General features: G+C 44.9%; 1 protein-coding gene across 1 annotated transcript in view; it reads left to right on the forward strand.

Moving 5' to 3' along the window:
• DCAF8 (DDB1 and CUL4 associated factor 8) overlaps positions 1–18,002 on the forward strand; it is a 101,212-nt gene extending 83,210 nt beyond the window's left edge. The window contains exon 14 of the mRNA XM_029580107.1: positions 13,276–18,002. Coding sequence (XP_029435967.1) covers positions 13,276–13,392 — 117 coding nt within the window. The 3' untranslated portion in view covers positions 13,393–18,002. The remainder of the gene's footprint in view (positions 1–13,275) is intronic.
• Positions 18,003–21,919: the final 3,917 nt, after the last annotated feature.

Consider the following 21,919-nt stretch of genomic DNA (forward strand, 5'->3'; position numbering starts at 1 on the left):
AAGGAAGGGTTGTTTTGGCAGATATTGGATTTAAAGAAGATAAATGCCGCTTTCATGGTACCTCATTTCCACATGGAGACTGTGAGGTCCGTCATAGCAATGGTACGCAAACTTGACAGAAGCGTATTTGCACATAGCCATTAGGCTGGAGCACCAGAGATCCCTGAGATTTGTAATCCTAGGGGAACATTTTCATTTTTGAGCCTTTCCCTTCAGCTAGTGACTGCTCCACATACCTTCACCAAGTTGATGTTGTGGTGGTGGCAGCAACGTTGCAAAAGGAGGCAGTGTTGGTGTGTCCGGTCTGGACAACTGGCTCATTCATGTGAAATCAGAGAACCTCTGACAATCAGTATAAAAGGTACCGATGGCGCGAGAAGTCTCTAGGATGGGTGGTGAACCTAGCAAAGAGCCATTCAGTCCCCTCTTAAGCTCTGGAGTATCTGGGAGCTCGGTTCAACACACTGGTGGAGAGAGTGTTTCTCACAGAGAGAGATTGTTGAAATAGCAGATGTTGAATCTGACTCTGCAAAAGCTTTTAGTGCCCAGGTCCTGGGTCCTATGGTATCAACATTGGAATTAATGCATTGGGCATTCGCGCATATCTGGCCTCTGCAGGGGGATCTTCTCTCCCACTGGAATCTATTATGGGAAGAGTTTCATCTTCCTCTTCCGTTAGAGGGAGAAGCCAGTCTTTTGTGGTGGCTTACTTGCACCAATCTTGAGCGTGGTGTGGAGTTGGAGGTTCTGAATTGGGTAATAGTCACCACTGATGCAAGCCTCACCATATGGAGGGCGGTGTGGCAATATCGTTTGGCGCAGGGCCAGTGGTCGAAACAGGCGGCCCCTTGGCCTAACAGTCAGAGATGAGTGGTGCATTTCGCATTGCTAGCCTATTTGCCACAGTTACACGGCCATCCACTATGGAGCCTATCGGACATTGTGATGATGGTGGCCTACATCAACTGTCAAGGTAGAACCAAGAGTCAGGCAGTGGCTCAAGAGACCCTGAAGTTGATTCTCTGGGCAGAGCAACACTTGGAGCAGCTGGTGGGCATCTCGCAACATTCAGACGGATTTTCGCGACTCTAAGCCCTCTTATCCATACCGGCACTCCACATATCCCCCAGTTCTGGGACTACTCTGGGAGAAAAAGACTACATTAATTCCCAATCTAGCCACGGACCTTCACACAGCTACAAGTCACTTAGTCCCTCTATGATTCCTTTTAAGTTAAACGCCTATTGCACTTTGTGAATGTCTTCCCCCTTAACCTGCCCGCTTGCTAAGTTAGTTCTTTCCTGTTATCCATCAGTTACGCCTCCTTTCCCGTCCCGATGGCATTTTCCTAAAGATTATTTAGATGTTCCATTAGGCATAGCCCTACGTGTCTATTGCTTATTGTTATTGTTGTTGTTATTTTACTACTATTTTTTTACTTTTATTATTATTATACTATTATATTATAGTGTATTTCTAATGTTCCACTTGTCCATTGTTTCCGCATGTTCATTGTAACTCATGTTTCATTGTATCCACCCTTTGGCAACAGTTCAGTTTCATGTAAACCGGTGCGATATGTATCCTATACAGGAACATCGGTATATAAAAATTAAAAATAAATAAATAGAGAAAGTTAGACCCTGGGGAATGGTAGTTGCCTGAGACAGCGATGTGTCTCATTCACGGAAGATGGGGTATCCCCATATGGACTTAATGGAAACCAAAGAGAACATTAAGGTGTCATGGTTTTTCAGCTGCCAAAGAGAACATGGTATGGAAGGAATTGATACTCTGGTTCTTCTGTGGACTCAAGGGATTCTTCTTTGTCTTCCCTCTGTGGCCTCTGGTGGACAATTGGTATCCGAGGCACTGGGGATTCGTCCCATTTGCTGGCTAACTTCTCCAATTCGCTTCTGAACAAGAGGGATCCTTTAAAAGGCATTCTTGTGAGATTTGCTATAGATGTCGCAGGATTACAGTGGATAAAGAAACAACCAGGCAATATGAGCCTGGTAGCTGCAGAGTGGCCACATCAACCATGGTTACCAGATCTGATCAACATGGCTATATATGGGATACTGAGTTTCGGACATCAGTTGACTCTTCTCCACCAGGGCCCAATATTTTTGGATCAGGCGGCTCACTTCTATCTCGCAGTTTTGTTTCTGAGAAGAGATGACTGAGATGGAGGGGATATTCCAACAATTATTTCCCCCTTATAGCAGGCTAGGTGACCTTCTACATCCTTGGCATGTATGCAGATTTGGAGGGTAGAGTCCTGGTCTGCTGTTGACTGAGTGCAGCCTCAGCCTGTTCAGGCTACAGTGTCACATATTTTGGCTTTTGTACAGGAAGGTTCTGGTCAAGGGATAGCTTTTAACTTTCTGAGAGTCCAGTTAGCAACACTGGGTTGTCTCCGGGGTAAGATGCAAGGGAATGCTCTGTCTGCACATCCAGATGTGTTATGGTTCCTTCAATGAGCTAAGAACTTGCGTCCACAGGTGCAGAACATTTGTTAGTCTTGGAATCTGAATCTAGTCCTTTGAAGATTATGTGAGGCTCGATTTGAGCAACTAAAGAGGGTTATGTTTAAGGTCTTGACTATTAAAGTAATTTTCTTGATGGCTATTTGTTCAGTCGGGGGAATTTCGGAGCTCCAGGTGCTGTCATGTCGAGATCCCTTCCTACATATTTTGGATTTGGGGGGTATCTTTATGAATGGTGCCTTCTTTTCTGCCTAAGATAGTTTTGGCGTTCCGTCTTAGAAAGTACAACTTCCAGCTTTTCCGCATTTGGATTCACACGGGGGAGCTTAGGCTCTTAGAAGGGAGGCGTGTATTATTGAGGCATCTAAAGGTCACTAATGATTTCCGTAGATCGTATTACCTTTTTGTAGATTGGTTCACCTCTTTGTGTTGTGGAATACTCCGAGAAAAAGGAGGTAAGGCGTCTAAGGCTACAATTGCATGGTGGCTGAAGAAAGCAATTGGGTTGATTTGTGTTTCTAAAATGCACCCAGTTGACAGAGTTTTAGGGGCACATTTGATGCGTTCTCAGGTGATCACCTGGACTAAGTCACGAGTCACAACAGCTGTCTTTGCAAAGATTTGCAGGGCAGCTATTGGGAAGTTGCACACCTTTGCTACGCATTATCACTTGAATGTTGGGGCTTCGGCTTCCATGTGCTTTGATTAGAGTGTTCTATAAGCAGAACTCTCCAAGTCCCACCAGAGTTAAGGGGAGCTTAGGTACATCCCAGGAGTCTGGACTGATCTGGATAAGTACAGGGAAAGAAAAATGTGGTTCTTACTTGCTAATTTTTGTTCCTGTAATTCCACAGATCAGTTCAGAGACCTGCCCATTTACTGGGAGGAGAGTCTGCCGCTTGTACTATTGCTTTGTATATAGTGCAGAGTTTTGGAGGTTTTCAATGCTGATCGCTTATATTACATTTGAGAAACGAGTTTTCCATTGTCTTTTTGGGCAACTTCATCTTCCTCCAGCTTGTTGAATGGGAGAGAGTTTTCTTAAGTTTATGGTTGTTGCTGTCATCTTGGCTTGGGTACAGGTCAATACTGAGGGACTGCAGGTGGCACTCTGGGTTATGTATAGTGTCAGTGAAACTTTTTCTGTCTCCATCTGCTGGCAGGGAGGCAAAACCCAGGAGTCTGGACTGATCTGTGGGTACTACAAAAAGGAAAATTAGCAGGTAAAAACCAATTTTCCTGTAAAACATAAACATCAACCAGATCCTAAAAGCAGACAATATAAAACAATATTAACTTACAAAAGCTTGTTCAAAGTATTTATTTTTAGAATTTTATATGTTCTGTTCTATATGTGTTAAGTAGTGGGGCCCCCACCATGTCTGAGTTTGGTTTAAAATCCCTTATAAATCTGACATGAAAAAAGCCATGCACAAACTTGTCCTCTGTAGTAATGACAGAAGCATAGAATCTGACATGAGGCCTGCTTTATCTCTGCTGTGTTTCATTCCTGGTGCAGTGCCATAGATCTCAGTTGATCTCTGGCTTTCTCTTCACCACTAGAGATCAACCGCAATTATCACAGGCTTTTTAAAATTCTGTTGCTTTTTGCTTCTGCCACCTCCACTGGGAGGTCATTCATGCATCCAGCACCCTCTTCCATGAAGAAATATTTCCTACTGTTATTCCTAAGCCTACAACCCCCTTTGGAGCCTTATATTATTTCTTTTGTTCTAGAACTACTTTTCCAGTGAAAAAATGTTTTGTTGTATTGACCAGTATGATAAGAGCATATGGTGTCCTATGAATTTCTTGCCATCCTAGGTCATATGATATGGCTAGCTACTTTTAAAGATTTTCTAGACTAATACTTAAATTTTGGGCCAGTATATTATTCCTCTTCGTGGAAATCTCATGGGGTATATGTGAAAGAGGTACTTGGTGATAACCATCAGGTTTTCTGTAAACAAGTTAGAGCTTAAAAAACAGGGAGGAACGTGAGACAGATGATGCCTATGTTAAGCATAGATGAAGTTGGGAAGATGCTAGGGCATATTTGTTTTTCTTTATAAAAGTGTCATAGAAGCAAAACCTCCTTGCTCTGAATGTTGTTTGACAACATTACCACCATAAGAGCATAAGAAACGTCAGGCTGGGTCAGACCAAGGTCCATTGAGTCCAACGTCCTGTCTCACAGTGGCCATTCTAGGTCACAAGTACCAGTCAGATCCCTAGTAGTTGATCTGTTTCTTGTATCATGCTCCAGGGATAAATACTGGCTTTCCCAAGTTTATCTGGCTAATAACTGTTTTCCTAGCATGTAGACAGATGAACGCAGTACTAGTGAGTTATGCTCCCCTGCCAGCAGATGGAGACTGAGCAAGCTGACGTCATAGTATATATACTCCTGCAGTGACTCCAACCTGCCAGTATTCTCTGTCTCCAGCAGATTCATAGCAATCAGACTTGGTGCGCACCTCAGCCAGGGGCGTTGCCTCGGGAGTGGCAGCCAGAAGACAACTATGGCTATGGAATTGGTCTGCGGACGCGACATCTATAGCAAATCTCACAAGAATGCCTTTTAAAGGATCCCTCTTGTTCAGAAGCGAATTGGAGAAGTTAGCCAGCAAATGGGACGAATCCCCAGTGCCTCGGCTACCGGAAGGTAAGAGTAAAAGATCTCAGCGTCCCTCCCCCAGAAGAACCAAGGGCAGAGGATTGCAGCGCTTTAGACCCTACAGGAACTCGCAGTTCCAGGCATCTCGACTCTCCGGAAGGTCCCAACCCTTTCGGAACAGACAGACCAAGAGGGGAGCTTGCCCAGGGGCAGGCTCCAGCCGTGCTCCACAATGAGAATGGGCCGACCCATCCACAGGAAGAGGATATAGGGGGTCGACCTGCCCTCTTCTACCAAAGATGGGTCGAGATAATGTCGGACAAATGGGTTCTAAACATCATTCGAGAAGGTTACTCTCTGGAGTTCTGCAGCATCTCTCGAAACAAATTTATGATGTCACCCTGTCACTCCCATTCCAAGAGACTGGCAGTAGAAACCACTCTAACAAGACTACTCAATCTGAAGGCAATAACTCCGGTTCCCACGCCCCAACAAAATACGGGGCGGTATTCCATCTATTTTATCGTTCCCCAGAAGGAAGGATCTTTCCGGCCCATCTTGGATCTCAAGAACATCAACAGTCATCTGCGGGTTCTATACTTCCGCATGGAAACTCTTTGCTCCATAATAATGGCAGTACACCGAGAGAGTTTCTAACCTCCCTGGACCCTTCCGAAGCCTACCTTCACATCCCAGTCCATCAGGATCACCAGCGCTTCCTGTGCTTTCCGATACTGGGTCACCATTACTAGTTCTGAGCACTATCCTTCGGCCTAGCAACCACCGCCAGAACCTTCTCCAAAATCATGGTGATCGTGGCAGCAACACCGAGGAAGGAAGGGATCTTGGTGTACACCCTTACCTGGACGATTGACTAATCAGGGCAAAGTCTTCGGAAGAGAGCCGGCAGGTGACCAGCAGAGTCAAGAACCTACTGCAGGAACCTGGTTGGGTCGTGAACACTGGCAAGAGCAGTCTGCAGCCCTCTCAATCGCTAGAGTACCTGGGGGCCCTTTTTGACACTAAACAGAACAAAGTCTTCCTCCCTCCACCGAGGAGAAGGAAACTGATGGAACAATTACGATAATTGATGACCAATCACGCCCCAAGGTATGGGACTATCTTCAAGTCCTCGGCCTCATGGCATCAACCCTGGAAGTCGTCCCTTAGGCAAGGGCCCATACGCGAGCGCTCCTTACTGTCACGATGGAACCCACTGTCCCAGGACTACTCAATTCGCCTCCAACTACCAACAGAGGTACGTTCTCAGCTCCAGTGGTGGCTACAGGAAGACCACCTAAGCAGAGGAGTAAACCTATTCCCACCGAACTGGATCTTACTCACCACAGATGTGAGCCTGCAAGGGTGGGGAGCCCACTGTCAGGAACTGACGGCCCAGGGACAATGGAACAAGGAAGAGGTGGAATGGAACATAAACCGCCTGGAAGCTCAAGTGGTCATACTAGCATGCCTGCAATTCAGTCACAGACTCTTACCGCAGACAGAATCCAATGGAGAAATTACTTACCTGATAATTTTGTTTTCCTTAGTGTAGACCAGTGGTTCTCAACCCTGTCCTGGGGACACCACCAGCCAGTCGGGTTTTCAGGATACCCACAATGAGAGAAAATTTGCATGTTATGGAGGCAGTGCATGCAAATGTTCTCTCATGCATATTTATTGTGGATATCTTGAAAACCCGACTGGCTGGTGGGGTCCCCAGGACAGGGTTGAGAACCACTGGTGTAGACAGATGGACTCAGCATCCCGCCCATGGGATAACATACCTCGAGACTAAGCAAATACGGGTAAGCCACGGCCTACCCCTAGTTCAAGACACCCACAGTTTGTCCGGTGTCTGCGTTAATTGGTTGAGTGCACTGGCAGTCTCCAGTTTGGAAATTAGTTGAACCAGTTCAAGTTTACTCAAGTTTAATCAAGTTATTTAAGCAAAGGTATATCCACATTGGCTTTTCAAAGAGAATACTGAGGTTAATGCAGGGGTATATCTAGAGTGACGTCAGCTTTGAAATCTGACTCCGTCTCCCATCTGCCAGCAGAAGAGCACAATACCCATTGGTCCTGAGTCCATCTGTCTACATTAAGGAAAACAAAATTATCAGGTAAGTAATTTCTCCATTGGATTCTGTCCGCGGTAAGAGATAGCTATGCCTTACAATTTGCTTGCCCAGTTGGCAAGACCTTCATGGTATGCCCATGCACTTCAAGGATGAGGAAGCTAGTGGTGCGGTCCATGCTGCAGCATCTCCTTCTGGATGCGATGGTCCCAGGGCCAGGAGAGGAAAGAGAATGGGAAAGGTCTCCAAAAAGTAGGACATGTTCCAGCCCATCTTAGATCCCAAGAAAGTGAATTCATCCTTTCAGGTCTCTCACTTTTGCAAAGGAAGTCTGCGCTTTGTGATTGTGGCAGTCAAAAAGGGGAGTTCTTGGTGTCTTTGGACTTCTCTGAGGCCTATCTTCATGTTCCTATTCAGCAGGAACCTCTAAAGTTTCTCATATTTGGAATGCTAGGCTAGCATTTCAAGCACTCGACCTTTGGGCTGGTGGTGGCTCCTCACACAGTTTCCAAGGTGAAGGTGGTAGTAGCAGTGGCTCTGTGGAGGGAAGGTATTCTGGTGCCATCCCTGTTTGGATGTCTAACTTGTGAAAAATGCAGCGTGGACTGTCAGCGGTCCATACAAAGAGTAGTTCTGATATTACAGTCCTTAAGCTGGATAGTAAATTTTGCCAAGAGCAAACTAGTTGCAGCATAGACCTTGGAATATCTGGGGGCTCAGAACGAGACAGATATAGGCAAGGTGTTTCATACAGTGGACAGGGTATTGGGAGACTTCCGTTGCAAAAACTGATGGGCCTGCCTTGCAGATAATTACAGACCCTAAAGCTACAAGTTCTAGAAACATAGAAATGACAGCAGAAGAAGACCAAATGGCCCATCCAGTTTGCCCAGCAAGCTTTCACACTTTTTTTTTTCTCATACTTATCTGTTACTCTTGGCCCTTATTAGTAACTTTTTGGTTCTATTTACCTTCCACCCCCGCCACTGATGTAGAGAGCAGTGCTGTAACTGCATCTAAGTGAAGTATCTAGCTTAATTGGTTAGGGGTGGTAACCGCCGCAATAAGCAAGCTACTCCCATGCTTATTGGTTTACCCAGCCTGTGCAATTCAGTCCTTGTTGGTTGTTGTCTGAATATAAATCCTCTTTTCTTCATTCCTCCCTGTCATTGAATCTGAGAGCTATGCTGGATATGCATTGAAAGTGAAGTATCAAGCTTATTTGGTTTGGGGTGGTAACCGCCGCAACAAGCAAGCTACTCCCCCACTTTTTTGTGAATGCAAATCCTTTTTTCCACATTTCCTCTTGCCGTTGAAGCATAGAGCAATGTTGGAGTTGCATTAACCGTGTGTTTGTTTATTGAATAAGGGTATTAATCTCTAAGTAGTAGCTGTCATTCCCGCAAGCCACCCCCATGCCTCTTCTCTTCATTCACATCCTATAGACTTTATGGATCCACAGTGTTTATCCCACGCCCCTTTGAAATCCTTCACAGTTTTGGTCTTCATCACTTCCTCCGGGCATTCCAGACATCCACCACCCTCTCCGTGAAGAAATACTTCCTGAGATTGGTTCTGAGACTTCCTCCCTGGAGCTTCAAATCGTGACCCCTGGTTCTGTTGATTGTTTTCCAATGGAAAAGGTTTGTCGTTGTCTTTGGATCTAGTCCCTTGGGTGGCTGCTCGTAGGAAACTATTCTTTGGATCTAGTCCCTTGGGTGGCTGCTCGTAGGAAACCATTCAGACAGCCTCTTCTCATCTGGGTTTTTTCAGCTTTTACAACCACCTCTATTAGGACCACCACACTCAAAAACATGATCCATCAACACAAACCTCAACGATACACCAGAACTACCAGCAAATTATTCCTGGACATACCCTCACTTCCATCGGCAAAGCTCACGAGCACGAGAAACAGAGCCTTCTCAATTGCAGGTCCAATCATATGGAGCTCCTTACCACAATACCTAAGCTCAATAATCGACAGCAAATCCTTCAAAAAAGAACTGAAAACTTGGTTATTTATCCAAACATTCAGAGATGGCGTGGGCTAAACGTCATAACCCCTCCACCAGCAACTCCCCTACAGGATGAACACACTAAGAGTTCCTAATGCCCTTCCCCCCCTTCACCGCTCTTCTCCTCTCGATCCCCTTAACATGTAACCCTACAATGCAGCGATCCATTTCTCCCGCCATCCGATCCCCCCCACCCACCCCACCCCTTCTTACCCCCTCCGTCCTCCCACCTTAACTTGCATATTGCTTTGCTCTAAAGTCTTGGTTTTTTTTAGAAACCCGTTTCCCAGTTCTTTGTTGCCGTTAAAGTTTAGTTAATCACATTACGACCTTGTTCAAGCGTTTTAAGATTTGTTCTATGATATACTTATAACAGTTCGATGTAATCTCTGCCACTCTGTTCCATGTCCTGTTCGATGTAATAATTTGTTCCACTGTAAACCGGGGTGAAGACTAATTGCTAAACCTCGGTATATAAAAGCTCCTAAATAAATTCTAACTTACTTAGTTGCCAGTACCCTTTGAAGTTGCTTTTCTCTGAACCAAGCACTACTGAACAATTCTGCTTTCTCCCATGTTCTAGTTTAAAAGGTGCTCTATCTCCTTTTTAAAGGTTGGCACTAGCAGCTTGGTTCCACTCTGGTTAAAGTAGAGCCCATCCTGTTGGAATAGGCTCTTCCTTCCCCAGAATGCACTATAATTCCTAAATCCTTCTTCCCTGCACCATTGATCCTCATCCATGCTTTGAGACTGTGGAGCTCCTGCACATAGAACATAAAAATTGCCATACTGGGTCTGACCAAGGGTCCATCAAGCCCAGTATCCTGTTTCCAACAGTGGCCAATCCAAGTCACAAGTACCCAAACATTAAATAAATCTCAAACTACTATTGCTTATTAATTAATAGCAGTTTATGGATTTTTTCTCTAGGAACTTATCCAAACCTTTTTTAAACCCAGTTACACTACCTGTTGTAACCACATCCTCTGGCAGTGAACAGGGAGCATTTCTGAGATTTCAATTTCCAACCTAAGAGCCTAAGTTTTTAGCCGCCTGCACCTTTCTAGGTTATTGGTACTCACATGTATCACGATAGCTGGCTCCTCCCCAGCACTCTTTGAAATCTTATCTAGGTGGCGTGTGAGGTCCACTACATTTGCACCAGGCAGGCAAGTTACCAAGTAATCCTCACGCCCACCGGCCACTCAGCTCTATATTCCTAATGATCGAATCACCCACTATAATGGCTGTCCTTACACTTCTCTCCTGGGCATGGATCCCTGGAGAGACCTCCTCGGTGCGAGAAGATAAAGCATCTCCTGGAGGGCAGGTCCTAGTTACAGAATCACTTTCTGCCACACCAAGGTGTGATGGTCTCCTTCCAGGCAATCTTGCTCCTCCAGAGCAGCACAAGAGATGCTAGACTGGAGTTGGGACCACTCTACTAGGTCCCTGAAGGTCTTCTCTGTTTGCCTCAAATCCTCCAGGTCTGTCACTTTGGCCTGTAGCGATTGGACTTGTTTTCTGAGAATCAGGAGCCCTTTGTAAGAATTTTTAAGTGTCCACCTGATGCAAACAGGTAGACAGTCATACATGTGGTACTCAGTGCAAAAGACTGATAGCCCCCATCTCGCTTCTGTCTGCATCTTAATTTGTGGAATTGATAAAGGCTGTTAAGCAGTAGGTATTCAGTTTTTCATTTGTCTCTGCTCCACATGGTTGGAGACCAAACAAATTGCTGGAAATCTGTATAGCCACTATTCAAAAGTGGTAATCCACAGCAAACTTGCACTCAACGTGGTCAAAACAGATTTCATGCTGATTCAAAGAAAGATATCCAATATGAAATCAGCTTGCTATACAGTCATTAATAAACTATCCTTTCCAGTCTGTTCATGCACAAAATATCTGGGCATTTGGATTGATTCTGGCATGTCAACTTGGTCATCAGAACAGGCTGTTTTAAGCTGAGAGTGCTCTTTGGGTTAAAACATTTACTAAAAGAAACAGACTTTCGCAGTGTTGATCAAACCTCAATTTTGCCTGCAGTTGACATTTGCAGTACAATTTATATTGGTTTGCCTGCTGTAACTTTAAGACCTTTGAAGCTGCTATTAAATGCCGCTGCCAGATTGATCTCAGGCAGGAGGCGTCACGATCCTGTCTCTTCAGTGCTGATGGACTTGCACAGGCTTCCTGTCAGCCAAACGGGTTCAATAGAAGATCTGAGTAATTGTACACAAATTAATTTCTTCAAATGACTCCTCTTGGGCCAATGCACTCATTCGGCTTTACCAGCCCTCTCGTTCATTGAAATCTCAGCAACGTGGGCTTTTAGATGTTCCTTCAACTCGTCAGGCCAGACTTGCTGAAACAAGAAGCTGTTCTTTTTCAGTAGCAGCATGTGCATTCTGAAGCTCCCGTACCAGAAGGATTACAATTATTGAACTGTACCAAATCGTTCAAGGTAACAGGCCTATTTTACCATCTAAGGATGTCTGACATGTAAGTGCAGCTAAATGCTTTCCATTAAGATAATCTGCAGTGTTAGTGGTCCTTGTTATGCTTGCTTGTATGTCCTGTTTATTATATGTATTGAAAATGTACACTACTTAGTCTAAGCATAAAACCACAAATGTATGTCTTAATTTAAGGATTGTAAATGTTATAACAGGGTAATTAACGTTAGTGAATGACCAGCAGCAGGACCAAAATTAGTCACTAACATCAGTGTTAATTGTAATATCTGAAGTGACTAATTGATTTATTTTAGACTTTCCTCCTAGTAGGGGTGATAATCTGTATATCAAAAAAATGAGAGAGGGGTAGGTGGGTGGGAGGATGGGAGGATGGAAGTGAAACTAGTACTAGTTGCCCAGGAGCCTAGTATTCTCACCTTCTCAGGACAACTAAGTGACCTATGCAAACTCACAATTCAAACACTGGCAAAGAAATACTCTTTTACTAGTAATGAGAATCTCAGTTTATTTTCCCACAACACAGACTGTTCTAACACTGGCAAACAAATACTAACCTTAACCCTGGCAAACAGTTCTAACACCGGCAGACCAGTACTACCTTTTACTAGCTCAGAGAATAGTAGCACAGACCGGTCCAGCATGGTCTTTAACTTGACACATTTGATGCATGGGGATCTGCAGCTGATTTCCAAACCTCTCCCTCCTCCGCCCCTCCACTCCTCCAGCAGCACCTCTCACAATGTGCCGTCTGCCTCCCAGTGCCCCGTGGGCGGTTCTCACATTACAGCTCATGCAGCCTGTGTATTCCAGCAGCCCACACAAGCCTGCTGCTACCCCTTGTTCGAGGCTAGGGCTCAGCTCTCACTCCTTAGTTTTTCTGTGCACATGCATGTTTATGGTAGTATTACTCAGCTTTCAGCTCTGACAGCCTGCCATCTTTTAGCAGCATGAGAGTTATAAAAACATTGTATATAGAATAGCTCATGTGCACGTGGCAGTCTACCTCCGTGAATTGGATGTCTCCCAAGTTGAATTTTTCACCACTTGCTGCTATATAAAAATATTAAAAATATTCAGTAAATAAAATAAATATATTTTTTTCCCATATTATAGCAAAATGAAATAAGAGCATATCTATCCAGTTTGGTTTCCCAAAGCTCCCCTCTGCAGTTGATTACATTTGAAACCTATTTCAAGTGCCACCCCAAGAGGCAGAGAATGTCCCAGCTGCCCAGAATTGCAGTGGATTGGTAGAGAAAGCCTTCTGTCAGATGTAGCAAGTGCTTGCTTTTACTTCATATCAAAATCCAAGTTTCGTTTAGCTGTAGTCATCTGTGGTTATCAAGCCTCTGATCTTTTGTGTGCTAAAGGTCTATGGTTGCAAAGTGATTTAATGAATGTACTGGTAAAGTAAATGCATTCATCAACTAAATCCTTCTATTGTATGGCACACTGTGGCCAGTCTTAATACTCTCGTCTGTATTCCTCCTCTAACGTGCACGCATCTGAGCATGAGTGATCTATGCTGTGATTGATCGATTGATTTTTTATTTTTTCCACTTCTCCCCTCCCTCCCACCTCCTTACCTTGCAGCGTCGAAGAGACCCCGGTGTAGGTGCCGGTGACGCCGATTCAGATGATTCTCCCAGTTCCTCTGACAGCTCAGCCGACGAAGAGGGGCCGGATCGGGTACAGTGCATGCCTTCCTGAGATCGCCGTGGGAGCATTGAACATCCCCCTCCCTCCCCCTTAAATCTCCGCTCTCCACAGAAGGGGGAGAAAGGAGTCCAGTCTACTACCGGAACAGACATTCAGTTTTTTTTATCAAATTTGAGGGGGAAAAAAATCCCATTGTATAAAAAAAAAAAACACAAAAAAAACACAAAAACAAAAAAAAAACAAAACGGAAAAGGCTTGCTCTTCCTTATAGCCTCCTTTTTTTTTTTATGTTTTTTTTTCTTCTCTTCCAGTACCTGGATGATTTTTTTTTTTTGTTCAGTTAAATTGCACTTTGGGGAAAAAAAAATTTTTCTCTCCTTTTGGCTTTAGAAGAGCGTGCTTGGGGAGTTCAGAGACCGAAAAAAAAAAACCAAACACAAAATGAAAAGAAAGATTTGTGCGTGTGTAGATAGAGGAAAGCCAGAGTTATTGGGGGCGGGGGGGGGGGGGGGAGGTGAAAGAACCCCAAAATGGCAACCCGTTTAGACTTTGTAAACTCACTTTGTGCCCCAGCCCTGACATCCTGCATCCTGGAATGGGAAGTGACGAGGGCAGCCATGTGCCATTTTTGTAGGCCGAGAAGTTTTTGTTTTGTTTTTTGTTTTTTTTTTTGTTTGTTTGTTTTAAATGGGGGGAGAGGGGCATTTGAATGCTGCTACCTTTACACCCTCCTCCTCTTAAAAATCGGGGGCAAAAAGCTTCATTTGAGGATAGTTTTTGAGCAGTTAGAGCAGTTTGTCTTCTCTTTTGGAAAAGTTTTGTTTTGCAAGGAGCGAGCCTGCAGGCTTCGTGTGCCTCTGGTGAAAACCTTTTTTGCTTTTTCTTTTGTTTTTGCCTTTGTCTTTCCTGGAAAAGATCACATTTCAGCTTCGTTTTTCTACGTGGGCATTTTTGTTCTTTTTTTTTTTTTTTTCCTCTGCTTGGTTTCTTGTTCGGCATGGTCTTTGGTGCTTTCGTTGAAAGCATCTCTTTGGAGGATATTAAGGCGGGGCAGGTCGGCAGCAGAGCATCTCCCGTCTCTGCTCTGTGATGCCTAGCCCTCCCCTGCTCAGAAAAGAGAGAATCCACTTTATACTTACCCGCTTTTACTGTGTGAAGAAAGTAGCATACAAAAATTTGAGCTGTGTTCAGTGGATGCGTGGGACAAGTGCGCTAGTTACCCTCGCCAGGTGTCTGATGTCACTTCCTGGGCTTTGGAGTCCATTTTCACTCTGCAGGAGGAGGAGGAGGAGGAGTTCTAAGCGTCAGACTCTGCCAGTGGCACCGGGGTGCTAACGCAGCAGGGCCATGTGTGGATGTGCCTTGAAGGTGTCATTTGTCAAAAGTAGCTTTTGTTTGTTTTATACACCAAGGAAGGATCCCCCCTCCCCGCTTTCCTTCTCCCACTGTCGAGCTTTTCTGCAAGCACCGCTGCAGGCGCAGAGCTGAAGTAAATCTGTCTGACTTAAAGCGAAAACTAAACCTACCTGTGCGGTTTTCTTTCGCGTATAAATGCAGCTGTTCGTGACTGTGCTGCAGGGATCGTTACTCGGGTTTTAGCTAGCGCACGGCAGATGTCTCAGCCATTTATGATGAGCAGATACTTGGGTTTGATACAGTCTGTTTGGCTAGGGAAAAAAAAAGGTTTGTGAAGTCACCAGTTGTTGCACTTCTACCAAGCTGCTCTGTGCGCATCACGAGCGGCATCTCGCATAGTGGTTCGTCCAGACAGCATTTGTTGCGTCCTCGCCAGCGCGGATCAGCCGGACCCAGCACTATTCAGAGAATTTCAGGCCTCCTGTAAAAAGGAGATACCTGTTGGTGGTGGTGTTTGTATTTAAAGCCATGATGCAGCTGGTAGGGTACAAGCAATTTTTGGAAAATTAAAAAGTATTCAAAGCAAGAGAGAACTGCAGAGCTATGGAGGAGGCAAGCTGGGTGTTTTTTTTTTGTTTTGAGTCCTTCAAGGGCCGCGGGCCAGCCTGCTGGTCTAGCATTAAGTGCTGTGCAATTAGCAGGGCTGTTCCAGCCCAGGCTGCCGTGCATCCTGCTGAGCTATGCACTCTGCCTGTGGCAGCCCCTAGTGCCTGGCAGGAGAACGGCCTTGAAATGGCTTCATAATGAATGCCCAGTCTCAGCAAACCACATTAGCAAGGAGCTGAGTCCTAGAGACACATAGAAAATTCTCGCTTTCTTAAATAGCTGAGTGTTTGGGTTTTTTTCTTATAATTTTTGGGGCTCCTGCTTCAGGCTTCTAGTTCATTCACAACGGTCCCTTACGAGGGCATCTCGAATCCTAGTCGCTGCTACTTATTGTCTTATTTTTTTTTTTCCCCCCCATCACCATCCCCCTTGCTTTTTTTTTTAAATTTTTATTATTCTGCCCCCTTCTGTCTATCTCAGCCACTGCAACACCAATCATCTGGCTGAGAGAAGCTCTGGTTCCTTGAAGAACCCAACAGAAATAGTCTCGGGGTTGACAGTGCGGGCGAGTTGTGCTCTTTGCCTCCAGTGTCCCCGATCCCTTCCACTCTAGAGAACCAGATGTCGGGCTTAGAACTCAGCTGAGGTTCTCCTACGCCGCAAAACACAGAACTACCACCCAGCCATCGGGCTGTTCCCATCGCGCATGCTTTTTTAGAAACTGCGGTGGCCTGAACAGGGCAAGGGTGTCACTTGAGAGAGAGGAACCTGTTATCTTCAGACACTCGGGCAGAGCAGCAGCACTACAATGGGAGCAGCATGCCTTGGCACAAGAAGTCTGCAGGACATGTATGGGGAGACGGCTGGGGAGGAGGTACTGGATGTCTGTGTGGTGGGGAGAAAGCTGATGGATGGAAAAGGGGAACAGATGTCCCCCAGAAAGGAGTTTGGTTTTTGTTTTTTTTTTGAAGGCTAAGTATGACAACGTGACTGCACTTTTACGGCTTATTCCTTAACTCACCACCAGTGGGATCCTTCCTTTTATAATTTTCTTCTCCCAAGCACGGAGGTCAATTCCAATGTTCTTCCTGCTCACTGAAGCTGCAGGAGTTTCTCTTAACATCACTGGTTTAGATTTATAGCAGAAGGCCCAGCCGGAGCAGTAAGGGGTAAAAAAACTAAACCAGAAATTTAGCAGGGCACCTGGACTTTGGAAGAGCGCAGGGTTTGCCGTTGCTTTAAGTCAAACAGAACCTTTCTGCTTATCTGCCCAACGCTGACTGTCCCTCTGCTGCTCAGTGCTGGCTTCGAGGAGTGGGGCTCTTCGGCAATTCCCAGCTTACTGATGAAAAGTGGGGGGGTGGATGTTGGGGGAACAAAAAAAAGTCACAGCCTGGGCAGTGGTGATCTCTTTGTGCAGAATGCATCCCAAGTTCAGCCTGCTGTCTTCTGTAGGCAGTAAGTCCAGATCAAACGAAAGTTTAATGCGGGCCCACAGCAGCATGGGAGCTGGAAGTGACAGACCAAGGCACCCCCCAAACTTTTTTTTTTTTACATTTTTATAAAGTGGTGTTGAGAACGCTTTTTGATTTCTTGATGTGTTACTAACCTTGCCCTCCCCACCCCCGAGGCAGGAATCCACCTGCAATCTACTTGGCTGAATTTGTACGGACTGTGTGTGTTCATGTGCCTCTCTCTCTCCTCCTTGTGCCCTCCGCAGACAGGAATGCATTCAGATGGGAGAAGAGAAACAGAGGCCAACTTATCCTTTTAAGAAACCTTTTTCTTTTCTTGGAGGCCATGAAATTGCTTTCCCAGCGGCTGTTTGCTTAGAAGCCTGATTATACAGATACACTTTGGTGTGTATGTATATATAATTTAAAATTATATGGTTTGGATGTTTATCAAGTTAAAATACTGTTGAAAGGTTAAAAGTTGAAAAAATGATATATATATATATTATATATATAAATAAATTCAATAAAAGTGATGTCTGCGTACAGGGCAAGATTTTGCAAGGGTTAAAGCTTGGGCTGCAGTGCAGGTGGCAGTCCTGCACCTGAGTCAGAGGCTGTCTTTGTTCTGCCTCCTGGGATCGGGGAACATCTGGGGGTAAGGACAGGACTTTAAACTGGAGTGACTCGAGGCACTAAAGTCAAAATATGTCCACAATAGAAACCAATATTCTTTGATTTGGGGCTGGCTGCTGTGTGCAACAGGTTCAGCCGCTCTCTCTAAAAATGTACAGGCAGCACTCTCCCAACACACACATACACACACACTCTCCTCAACTCCACTTGCCAACGGCATCAGCCAGGTAGGATTTGGAAAGACTTGCTTCTGACTTTTCTGTTAATCTTCTCCCTTAACTTTTCAGAGGGCTGCAAGTGGCAGAAGCAGAGACATAAAATCTAATTTGATGCCCTTAATTGGACTGAGACCGAATGTGCCGAGTTCAATGCACTGTGCCTTGCTTTATTGCTCTGCCTTTTTTTCGTACGTTAGGGCTGCGGTAACGAAATTTAATGGTTAAATTGATGTGCTTGCCAGCGACTTTGCTGTAGGACTTCAGGCAATTTTTATAGAAGCACTTTAGCATTAGCAGCTAAGGCAAAATGCTCCCATGGGTCTGTAGTAGCAAAGTGTTGCACTTATATGTCCGTAGGAGAAAATAAGTAATAAAAACAGTTTATTTTGGATCTGTCTTTTTAGATGCCCTTACTCTTCACTCCTCTTTTGCTGAGTGTACCCCAGCCAGCTTCTGAGAGCACACAGAGCTCCTTCGTGGGCTCGGTAGCATGTAGAGCACCTGCTGGTTAAGGATCTTACCATTCTCTGGTTCCTCTCTGTTGTTGGGCCCCAAATTTATGAAGCAATAACTTTTTTTCCCCCAGTAAAAAAATGTTCTTCTGCAAAGGGTATATAGCACTCTATTTTAGCATGCTACATTTTAAGTTGGCTAAGTCAAAAGGCTGCTTCAGTGCAAACTCTGCAGTAATGCATTAGGCTAATAACGTGCTAGTTCCAGTAATTTCCCCTAATCTAAAACAAAAACTTGCATGGTGCCTCTTCATGACCTAAGCTGGTGCCTGTGTCCACAGTGGTCCTCCTTGTGTGTACTTAAATGCAGAATATGAAGAATCAGGGCTAGCCCATAATTTTTTGCTAGCGTGCTCTGTCGAATATTTCCTACTATTACTATTTATCATTTCTAAAGCACTGCTAGACCTACGCACTTCTGTTTACACATACACACACACAAGAGACAGTGTTGCTCCATGGAGTTTACAGTCTAGTCAAAACAAGCATACATGGCAAAGAATCTGTAAAAAGTGTATTATAGTTAAGTACTTCAGATTTAAAAGCAGTTTCACAAAGGTGAGTTTATAAACTGGATTCAAATAAAGGAGCATGATGCATCAACTGGGGAAGTCTCTTCCAGGCATCTGTCACAGCAAGCTGGAAAGCGTGGAGTTGGGAGTGAGCAGTGGAGGAAAGGAGCACAGAAGAGCAAATTGCCCGATGAACAAGAGTTCATGAGGAAGGGTGATGGGGGAGGTAATGAGGAGCTGCAGAGTGAATGCATTTACAGGCACGTAAGAGAAGCTTGAATTGTATGCGGAAACAAGGGAGCCAATATAGTGACTTAAGAGGGATTACGTGGTCATAGTGACATTGAAGAAAGACATGTTATTTAGCTGAATTTTCACTAGATTGCAGTGGAGAAAGATTGTTCAGCAGGAGGCCAGCTAGTAGCAGTAGACTAAGCAGGAGGTGATAGAGTAGATGAGCATTTTGGTAGCATGCTTAGAAAGGAAGGGATGGATTTTAGCCATATAAAGAAAGAACTGATGTACTTTATCAGGGTTTTGGATATGGGTAGAGAAGACAAGAGGAATTGAAGGTGACCCCCAAAGTGTTGGGCTGAGAAAACTGGGAGGATATCAGCACCATCCATAGTGACATGAGAGGAGGGGAGATAGGATGTTTCATCTTGGCTGTGTTAAATTGAAGGTGGTGATGTCAGCCAAGCAGGCTAAAAGTTGGGACTGGAATTGTAATGAAATTTCTAGGGTAGAGAGAGAGATTGAGGTATGGTCAGTATTGAAGTGGTACTGAAAGCTGTGGGAGAAGATCAGAGTGCCAAGGGAAGAAGTGTAGCTAGAGAACAGGGCCCAGGACAGAACCTTGAAGCACACTGACTGATCGTGGTGGAGGAAGAATCACTAGCGGGTATGGTAAAAGTACACTGGATGAAATGAGAGAAAATCAGGATCAAACAGAGTCCCAAAATCCAATTGAGTATATCATGTCAAGGAGTAGAAGGTGCTCAATGGTGGCAGAAGCAGCACCTAAGTCAAAGGCGATGAGGATTGATTAAAAGCTCTTGGCCTTGCCCACAACACGGTCACAGGAGACTTTTTGGGGAGAGCAGTTTTTGTGGACCGGAAAGGCAAAAGCCAACTGAGCTGATCCAGGATGGTTTAAGATAAAAAGGTGAGACTGCAGAGATGAATGGCACATTCAAGCAGTTTGGATGGAGGAAGGAGGTGGGGTCAGTAGCAGGGTAGGCTTTTTTTTTTTTTTCAGGAGTAACATGATCACAGCATGTTCTTTCCCTACTTGGGTCATACAAAACTGATATTTGAAAGCTTTTAAAAGGGGTTTCTGGTAATGTAAAGAGAGTGTAATTAGATCTTTCCCTAACCCCATGAGAATATATTGCAGTTGAGTAACTTTATAGTAGGAAACAGGAAACAAATGGATCGTGTATGGTACAGGAATATAGTCTCACTCTGAAAGAGGGAAAGTTAGGTTGCCAGCCACATCTGTTTTCACAGCTGCGGTTACAGTGCACAATGACAACAGCTGCAGTGGAGATAGACATGTAACCCAATTGTCAGATTCTTTGGTTTAGTCAAACCTACCAAAGAGCCTTTTACTTGCTGAGAGAAGCTCCCAGCCTTTCAAAATGAGGATGTCACTTTTCCCCATTGTAGACAACATCCCTTATGAGAGATTTATCAAGAAAAGTCATGGGAAAAGAGGCAATGTCCTTTTATGAATTGGTAACTGGCTAAACTATAGGACACAGAATAGGGCTGAATGCTCATTTCTTTCTATGGACAAAGATAAATAGTGGAATGCCTCAGATCTGCACTGGGACTGGTGCTTTTTAATGTATTTATAAATGGTCTGAAAAAGGGAGTGAAATAATTGAATGCATAGATGACAAAATTATTCAAAGTTGTTAGATCACAGCTGATTGTGAGGAATCACAAGGAGACTGCAACAGTAGGAGACTGGGCATCTAAGTGGCAGATGAAATTTAACGGGGACTAAGTGTGAAGAGATGCATAGGCTTCTTTTGCACAGTTGGAAAAACTGGATTTTTTGGCCGGCAAGAGGCGCCCAGACAAACTGCTGGGACACTTGTTTCAATGCCCTCCCTAAACCTTTACAAGATGAACTGCGCCTCAATGGTTACACAATGCAATGGTCATCCAAGGAGGGGGGGAAGGGAAGGGGGGTTGTTAAGGTGTGAATGTGGTGTCTGTGGGGATTGGAGCTAAGGAAAGGGAGGGGGGCACTGGGGAGAAAATGGAAAATTAGGGGAGGGCGGTATAGCGAGATCCTAGTTAAGCGCTGTTCTTAATGCTGTTGAGATTCTACCTATGTTGTATGTTTCACTTGCTTGATTTGGAGCTGTTACTGCTCCCCTGTTAATAAAAAGTATTTTGACAAAAAAAAAAAAAAATGATGGCAGAAAAAGACCATACAGCCTGCTTAGTCTGTCAATTCACACAACTGCTCAGCCCTACAATCCCTTCCACTCCCTCAGAGATTCCCAGTATTTCTCCGAGGACAAGCAGGAGGGTAGTCCTTACACATGGGTGGCATCATCAAATGAGAGCCCCGATGCAGAAAACCTGTGTCAAAGTCTCTATAATTTTGACTAAGCACACTGAGCATGCCCTATACTATGTGTCCAGATGGGGTCCCTCCATTCTCTCTTTGCATGGAGCTGTAAGCCTTGTGGTGTGAGTGAGCTCACTTTTGCCTGGTTTTGGCCAGGTGCAAAACTTTTTTTTTCTTGGGCTTCTTCTCGTCGTCCTGTGGCCAGGTCCCTCTCTGTGCCTACCTGTAGTGTTCCTGGTCAGGGTTTTCAGCAATTATGGTAAGTTTCCTTTTGCTGTCAATCCCCTGCGGTGGTGCCTCTGTGCCTGCCAGCCATAGACACCTGCCATTGATTTTTTGTGCTCCTTTTGTTTCATCCCAAATTGGCCACATCCTGTTTTAGGTGATGCCCCCACTGCCCAAGGACCATGCCCATCACTGATTCCCATGAGATATGTTCCTTTGCCTGGGAGCATTGCATGACATCTGGTGTTGCCGCTTATGTGCTCGGCTGTCCCTGAAGGGACGATGGCTTCAACCTGACAAGATGGAGCAGCTCTTCAGGTCGAAGAAATCCGAGCCATCAGCATCAATGGACCTGGGAGCCACATCAGTGCCCTTGATATCAGTGTGGCTATTGGTTCTGTCTGCACCATTGGCAGATAGAGGTGCTGGAGATCGGCCACTGTCTATCTCTGGCAAGCAGAGGCTGTGGAGT

This window comes from Rhinatrema bivittatum, chromosome 16, assembly GCF_901001135.1.
Source record: "Rhinatrema bivittatum chromosome 16, aRhiBiv1.1, whole genome shotgun sequence".
Lineage (NCBI taxonomy): Eukaryota > Metazoa > Chordata > Amphibia > Gymnophiona > Rhinatrematidae > Rhinatrema > Rhinatrema bivittatum.